Raw genomic sequence first — 9,966 nt, 5'->3', positions numbered from 1 at the left:
ATGGACCCCTCATCACCAGCAAAGAGACGCGCCCTCGCGCCCCTGGACGCGAACGTGAACGCGATATCGTCGCCCACGAAGCTGCACAAACACTCCAAGGTGGGCGCCGGTCCTCAATCGCCGCGTAAGAGCCAGAGTCCCATCAAGGCTCTCAATCTCAAGAGGTCCATCGCCGCCGTCGACATCTTTGACGAGAACGCCCTCGTTCCCAAGAAGAAGCATTGCCAGGAACCCGCCTCTGCTACTGCTACTGCTACTGCTACTGCTACTGATGCTGATGCTGATGCTACCACCGCCGCCGCACCCCTCGTATCTGCTGCACCTGTAGTTGCACCTGCACCAGCACGAGAACTTGCATTGGCACCTGAAGCTACTTCATCAGTTCCAGCTATTGCCTCTGCATCCGCGACCGCACCGACGGAGATGGAGATGGACGTTGAGCCCGACGCCATGGAGGTGAGAAGATATCTCCCAAAAAATCAATTGACAGGTATGCGTTGGAATCGGTGTACTGATACGCGTACTACCGACAGAGCCAGAACGAACAACTAGAAGAGCAGAAACAGCACAGCGAACAACAACCAGAACCAGAGGTGCAGGGCGAGGACGAACTGCCAGAACGGCAGGAAGAGTCGCGGCACGAGACACCGCGAACCCGCTCCGCGTCCCCCGACACGTCGGCCGTGTTCGACACCTCCGCCATGGACACGTCTCAAAACACCACCATCCTCACCGAGCCCGATGCAGAGCAGGCTAGGACCCTGCCGCCGCCGAGGCCGAGGAGGTTATTGACCCGCGAGGAGGCGCGACAGGTACGACTGATTTCTCCCATTGCGGTACTCTACAGTACCGGATGATACCTTTGGGTAGATGCTTGGAAGACGTGATTGCTGACTTTGGTGTTTCGGTTATATAGAAAGCTCGGATCCTTCGATTGAAACTCGGACTCGCGAATTACAAGCTCCAGACGGGGCAGGAGAACGTACCCCTTGACAAGCTGCAGGTGAAGCCGCGACCGGGACAGCAGCAACAGCAGCAGGAGACGAAGACGCAGACGCAGACGACGGAGAGGGCCCTGCCGAGGGTCATGGTGCAGCCGCCGTCAAGCCGCGATGGTCCTCCCGAGAACGAGGCCGAGGAGGTCGTCGAGGAGACCGAGCCCGAGCAAGAGCAGGAGACTGACGAGGCCGAATCGGCGACGCCGACGCAGCAGGTGCAGGAAGAGAAGGAACCTCGGAGCGTGGTCGGCGTGCTGCCGCGTCTGGAGATGGATGACCTCAAAGCCGGCCGGGGTAACAACAACGACGAGGAGCCGACAAGTGCTGTTTCGGGTGGTATCGTGAGCAGCCTGCTTAGTCTGGCGAGGGGTCCGTCGTCTCCCGTTTCTACTTCGTCATGACGGCCGCCGTCGGCGATCTATATGTCTGGATTTGGGAGTGGGAAAAGGCGTTGTGTTTTGGGAAACTTGCATTGCATCGTTCGGTTCGACTCATCGTCGAGACCGCGTCTTGCGGCGGAACTTTTTATTTATTTTGTTTGCATGATGTTTCGTCGCAGCATACGGGTTGATGATATTACTGCGCCATTATCATGGTTCAGAAAAGGAGATGGGATGGGAAGGGGGGACTTGATATCTACCTGGAGTGGGATTGGAATATATATCCCATGGCGAGATCAGTTCCCCTTTGGTACGGAGGAGAGTTTTGATTATTGTCAGAGGGTAATCGCTGGGCAACTTGTACGCATCTCATGATGGAAGGGACGTTCACTTTTTGCCCCCGAGCTGAGACGCATATCATATGGGCTATCAGCTTTTTGCCTCACGTTGGAAGCTGGCAGATCTACAGCATGAGGAAAACGGCGTTATGGGCGCTTTGATTTTGTTGTTGGAGGCTAGAGCTAGAGCTAGAGCTGAAATGCCGGCGAAGCCAAAACTTTTTTTTTGTGTCTAGCTACTTACATGAATGGAAAAGTTGCGTCTTTGATTTCATGGCCCGAGGATGTACCTGATTGTTAGTCTCTGCTTGAGGCAATGTATCGAGTCGGGCGTGATGAGATTCAATGATGTTGGATCTTACTTGTGACATATGGATAACGTGATTTGGAGTCTGTCGGGGTTAGGAGGTTGGGCTGGTGACGGGGCGGAAACGGTGCGGGGGACGGAAGTGAGGGGGAGCGGCGGGGTCTGTGGGAGCGGGGCTTGCTGGAAGTTAGGTGGGGCCGTGATCGGAGCGGATACGGGGCTGGGTGGACCAGGTCCTTTTTTCTCGGGGATCGGCGCGCTTGGCCTCGGCGTGATTGACGTGGTGGTCGGTAAAAGGCTGGTACGGGCAGAATGGGTTAGGCCAAAACGAATGGAGTATTACTAGTTCAAGTGTCTTGACTGGGTTTCATCATGTTATATTTTGTGAGTGGACTGGCCTTGAGTCTGGTATGTTGGGTTATTTGCATGAGGAATCTGGGTAAGGTACCTAACCTAGTCTGGGTGGTCTGGGGAGGCTTGGTCTCTAGAAACGGGTACATCTGGCAGAAGATACATCAATGCAGAGTTCTTGGCCGCCGATACCCTTAGTGGCAAGCGGAGGCTTTGCTATCGGGTATGCCACTCGGGTGTGCTCTTCTTTGTTGGCCGTTGGGAGAGCGAAGCAACGTCTTGTCATGTGAATTAGCGAACCTTTGACAGAACCACGCAACATTGACCTGGAGCGCGGCGGCAGTCCACACCATCCGGCGGAGCTGAGCTATCTGCTGCGTAGCTATAATCTTCCTTGTGCCGAGGGTCCAGGCAGGTATTTTGATAGAGGTATAAATTGGGTTGTTGCGACGCACTGAACTCAAGATTTATCCACGCCACGATGTTCCCATGTATGTTTCACTTCGATGGGATCGCCAAACCGGGCGGAATTGGTTATAGGTGCAAGTCCGCGTGTTCAACGCTATCGAGGCTCGTTGTGGGTTTAGGAGCTAAGGTATACCGTCTTTTCACAAGCTTTTCCGAGTATGTATTCCAGTATGAATACCAATGCAATGGAGGCTAGATGGGAAACGGGGCGATCTTTCTTTTTGGTATATTTAGTTTCTTAAAATAGCGCGCTTCCGACTTTTTGCAAGAACCTAACGTGCCAGGTCCCCGGCCTCCAAGAGATCGACCTGAAGTTTAGGTGTGTCTATCCTGACCAGCTCATGTTCGCTGCCCTCCCGCCTATCGCGCTTTTATAAGGGACAGTAGAAAATGGGAAGATATCAGTTACGAAAATTGGTGTGACGAGACAGAGAATTCTAAGGGTCCCATGGCTCTATACCCGAGGGTGGATATTCCCATGGCATCACGACCACAATCGCCCCCTTCACTCCACTGTTTGTCGAAGACGACTCATCGTAGGTTGATCGGTATCAAAGTTGAAGGGGTAGGCATTATAGAAAACAACCCCGACAATGTCACGAGCAGGGGTCATGCCAAGGTGTCTAGAGGGATTAGCAAGACTGTATGGCCAAGGCATGGTTGGAACTGACTATTATCGACGTTCAGTAAGAGCCGCAGGTGTGCGGGCGATAGTTAATGGGCCGTTTATTGATGGGTCGAGGCATGCAGAGCCGTTGCGCCTCACGGTGGTAGAAACGTTGTGTTCTCCCCGAGAGAGAGAGAGAGAGAGAGATCAGGGGCTGTCCCATAGATAGAGGTGCTTTTCATCGGAAACTCGGCCAAAGGTATGAGAGATTATATAGAATGAGGTTTCGAATAGGTCTGAAGCATTTTTTACAACTACTAGACATTCCCAGAGTACCTAGTCACTTTTTGGCGTTTTGGTGAAGATGTCTGCCCTCCCGCCTGCAAATGATCCGTTTCACCTTTCGCTTTAGGAAAGATGCTGACAAACGAGGTGTAGAAACCCAGAGTCCGTTTCCATAATCTTCCTCGGTCCGCTTTGAGAGTGCTCGAGACGAATGATGAACGAAAAAGGGTTTTGGAAAGCGGAGAGGAGCATGTTTATAGTACCGGGTCGGTTTTTGGAACGGATAGCGGGCGGTCTGTATTCTATAGCCTTGGAGAAAGACCTTCCCCTCACCTTTTCCGTCCTGCCATTCTTTCTCTGCCAAGACACACTATAGATTGCCGGTCATGTTTTATTGTCCGTCTCTATGTGTGTAAAAGGTATTGTGCGAGGCGTACGTATAGAACTGGTCGTGCCTCGTGGCTTCCGTATGGCTTGAGGCAGCCAAGGATGAATGAGAAGGATGAGATAGACAGACGATCTTTCTCTTCAATTCTATAAATACACAGCTAGAGTCAATCTAGAGAACTCGACGCCACGATATCCTATTTATCCTTCTCAGGACTCGAGACTATACCGAACTCTTGGGAGAGCTAGTAATTGATTATAAGGTACAGCTAAAGAACCTCTACTTACCTTCTAGTGTCTAGCTAACGATCATACTCATTTAGCTTCCAGTCACTTTCTGGCATATGCACATGCAACGAATACGCCAGGAAAACTGACGGAGGATGTGTTCGGATGAATCTCTTCCTTTTCATGGAAAGTAGCACTCTCGACAACATGTCTTAGTAGAGCTCTGCGAGCTGAATTATCCTACACTAACGCAAATTCGATCTTCAGAACTTCTTGAAGTCTCCATGGAGCTTCAAGAGCTTCGCAAAGCCTCGGACCAATTGGACAGCTCGAAGAGAACGAAGAGAACGAGAAACAAGAGCCTTTCTAAGCCGTATCAGGCCCATTTCCATCGGTGACATCCGGCACCTGTGAACTAGCACACAGTCTCGGAGGATGCACGTTCGTCTCATTTCTCGTGCAGAAGTTTCCCTGTTGCAACACATAGATAGCTGCCATCCGTGGTGTCGTCGACAACATGTGGTCAACGTAGTACGCGAGATTGATGTGCAATTGAAAGCTCCCCCGCGAGAATCTCAAGCTCTGATAACTGAGACAGCAAGCAATTTCAAGGTAATAACTCGCCAGTTCCTACTCGTCGACAACGAAAAGAGAGATCCGGTTTGACTGCCGGTGCCTTTTCTGAAATGAATGGGATGGTAGTGTCGGCTCAAGGAAGCCAAGGGACTTAAGCCTCAGCATCTCCTTCCCAGAAAGAGGTTCTGGGTGATGGTTCACTGGGAGGATAAAAGAGTGATTCCTAGATAACGATTCCACCTTCGATTCTGTTCATCCCACAGTGACGAGGGCAGCCTCCCCGGTCAACAATTGCTTTTAGTTGATATCCAGATGGCAATAGAACTACTGGCGTCGCAAAGGCTCAGTCATTCTATCTTTAAGGCCGACCAGTCTATCAACTAGCCGTATCTTCTAGCAAGTCCTCGTTGAGACTTATTCGTCTGAGAATATGTCCGCCATGACGGGATTGTTTTCAGAGTTTTCTATCCTGTATTAGCACGACACCGACAAGCAACAAAACGTACGTCACTGTTGGAACAGCAAAGGCTGATAAGGAGTAATAGGCAGGTACCATGGGCTGGCTGGCACCTGCCCTGGGCGAAGTGGGACAACTGGCTTAGTCATCACGGCCGGATAAAGGTGGGGCAACCACCCAGGCCGTCACTACCTACTTCGACCGACTCCTGCCTACAATGTAAGATAGAAAAACAAGACGAACAAGCAATAGGATCACCAACAGACGAGTGATAATTGCTACCACTATTTGTCGTATACGACCCCGTGAACCAACAGTCACGCTTGAATCCTGCCTGCAAAGACGCTGGCTGTTGTGACGCAGTAATTATGGAAGACAACATAGCCAAACGGAACGTCTTCGATCGATGAGTCCCTAGCACCCTGAATACCGCAGCGACGGGCAACAACGTAAGTAGGTAGCAGAAGCGAGCCGGTCCGACAGCGCGAACTGCTTAGAACAACGTGAGTTTCTATCAGGGTAGCACTTCAAGCCTTCACAGCGACGAAAGCGCTCACAACCGTTAATGAGACCCTTATTATATTATTGACATTGAGCTGTCAAATGGCGTTGATGTGAAGGCACTGAAGTGTGTCGATAGATAAATTTCTGGGCTCAGGTCGTTTTCAATCCAGCATGTTCCTTGATGACTCAGAAGTTTGTTTGGATGAATGCGTTCAGTTCTTTAGTGTCGTTAATCGCCGTGTCTATGTGTACATGTCATACTGATATCGCTTCTAATGCCGTAGGAAATGAGACCCAACCAACCAAGATGAGAGCAACAGAGCTGCGCTTTGATATCCGCTCACCAACGTGTACATAAATGAAAAAAGAATGGCGCAAAGAGAAAGTACACTGTCAACAAGAGTGCCGCTCTGCAGAATGGTATCTCAATCACTTTTTCTCCACTTCCGCCGCGGCACTTTCGGTTCCGCTCTCTACAGTCGACTCCTTTCTCACATCATTCGAAACCTTGGGCTTGCCGAATAGAAGCCCAGGGTGTCCAAGACACAGCGCAAATACGGCACAGATGATGAGTCTAAGTAAAGACATGTCAGTATAGAAGACACCAGACGCCAGCTTCGATAGGGGAAAAGAACTTACACTCCCTCCAACCCAATAAACAACCCCTCATTCGTAATCTTATCCGAATTCGAGTACCCTTCACTCAGCTCATCGACACGGTACGCGCACCGCGCGAGGATAAGCGCGATCGCCAGCGCCAGGAACCCAAAAAACGTCTTCTCCCTCCGCGTCAGCGGCCGCGCGACGTCGGACCGCGTGTAGCGGATCATGTAGTCGGCAAAGAGCGAGCAGAACGCAACGAGGACGATGACCTGGATGACGAGCCCGGCCATGGCGAGGTCGACGCCCACGTCGGAGCTGCCGCTGGAGGTGGTGCTCAGTGCGCCGCCGGCGGCTTGGAGGGTGAGGCAGAAGACGTCAAAGGAGATGAAGAGCCAGTAGATGTACTTTGTGGGGATGCGAGAGAGCTCCGGGGCGAAGGATTCGATGCTGTGGGTGGCTGAGTCAGTTTTTTTTTAGTTTTTTTTTAGTAGTTTTTTAGTAATTTTTTTTTGATGTTTCTGGGTGAAGGGATGTGATGTTATATCGGTCCGCCCTCTCCACTGTGTTTTGCTTTTTGGCCGGGAAAGAGGGACTCAGATGCGCATGATCTTAGATGATGACGTGCTGTGTAAGAAGGTAAGGGGGTTTACGACGATGAGACAGCTGTCAATAAGCCCTCACGGGGTGGAGTGAAAAAGAAAAGAAACCATGTAAATGCAAAGAAAAGCAACGAGCGCGAAACCTGAACGGGAGTCCGAGATACAGAGACCAGAAAAACTTACGCCTTTGAAATTGTAACATAGATGGCGGCGGTGTAGTAGACGGGCCCGCTGGTGATGAAGACGATCTGGAGCATAAAGGCGATGAACTCGAACGGGTTCTTGTACATGACGATGCGGCCCACGTAGCCGACAATCTCGCTGAGGCAGCCGGCGAGCATGAACGCCATGAACCACCACTGGCGCCACTTGATGCCGAGGAAAACGTGGACGGCGCCGGCGAGGGCGAAGAGTGCGAGGAAGAGGATGTTGACGGCGAGGTTGGGGCGGTACTTGTACAGGCTGTACTCGAGGGGGCAGATGTCGAGGGTGCAGTTTGATTTGGGGCCGAAGATTACGACGTAGGGCGGGAGAGGGGGCGGGGGGCCGGCCATTGTTGATGGTGATGTTCTTCGTTTCGGTGACCGAGATTCGTTTTGGGGTAAGGTAGAAGCAGAAGAGGATGGTTCGCGTGAGTAGTCGAGGAGAGTAAAGAATCAGGCGGTTGTCAAGCTCCTTTTCTTCTCTCGTTATGTTTACGTGCCAGAGAACTAAGGGGATGTCTTAAACAGTCGGATTGTTCGAGCTCGGGCCTGGCGAAGGTTGTTTGGGAACCAACAGGCAAACATCTCACCTTTCATTTCGAGCACGGGGAAGAGGGTAGATGATATACACGGTTCTCTGCAGGGAGAGAGACATTTGATAGGGAGTCCGGTTTCTCATTTCGCTCTACTCGCTAGACCGGGCTACTGGGCTGAGCGGGAGCCCAAACTGTGAACGAACGGGATAGGTCGTCACCGCTAGTGACCGGATACCAGGAACAAGGGCTCTCTCGCATTCTCTTACACTTGTAGAGATCAGGAATAAGCTCATGTAGACTAGCTGGAGGAGAAGGAAGAAAAGAGAGGCGTAAGACGTGGGGAACGAACGCCCAGTCTTACGGGTGACAGGCGCGTGGGAAGGGGAATGGCAGCGCCTGAGATTCTCTCGCATCCGCATCGACGGGAGGGCAGAGACATCTCGCATCGGGCGGGTGGCTCGACTAGGCTGCCAAGGGAGGATGATGGTCGATGTGGACGGAAAATCAAACAGGAGGCTGATTCCATAGCCCCTGGTTGGTTGGCGCAAACGGCATAGGCAGTTTTCAGTTCCCGTTTCTTGGTGTACCCTCCATATCAGGCTTCACTTCCCTTTGGAACCACGCACCAGGCAAGACACTTTTCTCACGGCCCAGTAACGAAGTGGACGACGGACGGTGGTGGGAAAAGGCTTGACTGGTTGGCTGGTACGCCTGGGCTTCGATCATCGCGGGTGTTGGCTGTTTGGTTGTCTTGGCTTGGCTACACTAGAATTAAGCGAGTGCGGGAGTGGGGCCGGCCTTGAGCTCCAATCTCTCAGCTGAGTGGAAGAAGGAAAGAATTGAGTGGTGGTGAGAACCCGTGAGAGTCGGCGGTCGGAGGTAGGACAGGCCTGATCTGTGCGTGCCGAGTGCGAGCGGAAAGAGTGGAGACCATCCCGGGCTAAGGTTAGCTAACGTCCGTTCCAGTGAGACGGGATGACAGGTTTATGTACCTAGTGTAAGGTACTTTCGATGACGATTGGGTCGGGACGACGTGTTCGGTGAGAGAAGGGCGATGAGATGATGCGCGTGGCCTTTCCCGGTTGGCGGTGCTGATAACGGACGTCGGATGATTCGAGGCTGTAGGGCTGGGGCGCTTGCATACGTTGGATGAAGAGGCCCGAAAAGTCGACGTGTCATCGACGATGAATGTATCAAGACTGAAGATTCTTGGCAGACTTTTGGATGCTGCCGATAATTTTTTGGGTAGATGATCTCTCAAGTTATTGCGTTGGTTGACATCCTACCTTGACGGCTGAGCCTTCAGCCCACGGCCGTTCGTTGACCTGAGCCCCGGGTGTCGGAGTCGGCATCGGCGTTGGGTTGTACCGTTGGCAACACAAGCTCCGATGCCCTGTTGGACGCCGAACGCAACAAAGCGCAGTGTTTACCTGAAATTTTATCCTAGCCAGCTCTACTTCAATAAGAAAAATGGAGGTGGAACCTCGTCCGTCGGAGAATTGCCAACGGCTTCGTCAAGGCGAGAACCCGATCCCTTGAAGAACTGCAGCTATTCGTACATGCCCTGCAACTGCAGAGCAACTTGCTCTTTCGAACATTATTGTCCATGATGACTAAGTCCCATGAACCAGCTGCAGGACGTCGATTGGGGCCGTCCATTTGATAGGGTACAATCCACGGCCGTAGAGTGGATCCTCGAAGCTTTGGGGCCGACCACCTTTTCGGCCCGTGTTCGAACTGCCGTCCCGGACCAACGTAAGTGGAGCCGTCTCCGAAACGGTAAAGGTCCCCGAGGCAGCAAACAACACGACTTCTGGCCAGAGGCGGTCTTACTGTAGCCTCTGTCTCGGACACCTGCTCCAAACCGGATCGTAAATCCATAGTCAAGTAAGACGATAGCTATTCATTATCACGGCAGAGATTAACGTGAGTTGTTTCAGTATTTGAAAGTTGAAGGGAAGGACAGGGCTCAAGGGGGCGGCGCGGATGGTCTTGCCCAGGTACCTTATGTGAAAGGGAGCAATGCCAACCAACGCTCGAGCCAAACTTGGTTGTGCGACGTTCACTCCCACTTGTACTTGGACGCAGAGCTCGACGCGGCCGTGCTCAATACGAAAAAAACAAGCACCTTGGCGCAGC

General features: G+C 52.1%; 2 protein-coding genes across 2 annotated transcripts; one reads left to right on the top strand and one right to left on the bottom strand.

Annotated features, from left to right (window-relative positions):
* BDP81DRAFT_396955 (uncharacterized protein) lies at positions 1 to 1,399 on the top strand (the record flags this gene model as incomplete). Its single annotated transcript, XM_060588257.1, has 3 exons — positions 1 to 456; positions 534 to 812; positions 917 to 1,399. The coding sequence occupies 3 exons, from the start codon at positions 1 to 3 to the stop codon at positions 1,397 to 1,399; spliced, it is 1,218 nt and encodes a 405-aa protein (XP_060442183.1).
* A 4,880-nt stretch (positions 1,400 to 6,279) lies between these two features.
* BDP81DRAFT_68204 (RTA1 like protein) lies at positions 6,280 to 7,809 on the bottom strand. The gene is made up of 3 exons (XM_060596146.1): positions 7,272 to 7,809; positions 6,526 to 6,936; positions 6,280 to 6,460 (listed from the first exon to the last, which is right to left on the bottom strand). Exons 1-3 carry the CDS (start codon positions 7,640 to 7,642, stop codon positions 6,316 to 6,318), a joined length of 927 nt encoding a protein of 308 aa, XP_060442182.1. The 5' UTR covers positions 7,643 to 7,809; the 3' UTR covers positions 6,280 to 6,315.
* Between the last annotated feature and the right edge of the window lie 2,157 nt (positions 7,810 to 9,966).

This window comes from Colletotrichum phormii (genome assembly GCF_030913505.1).
Source record: "Colletotrichum phormii strain CBS 102054 chromosome Unknown BDP81scaffold_17, whole genome shotgun sequence".
Lineage (NCBI taxonomy): Eukaryota > Fungi > Ascomycota > Sordariomycetes > Glomerellales > Glomerellaceae > Colletotrichum > Colletotrichum phormii.
The sequence above is the reverse complement of the archived record's forward strand: the minus strand, read 5'-3'. Positions and strand labels throughout refer to the sequence as shown.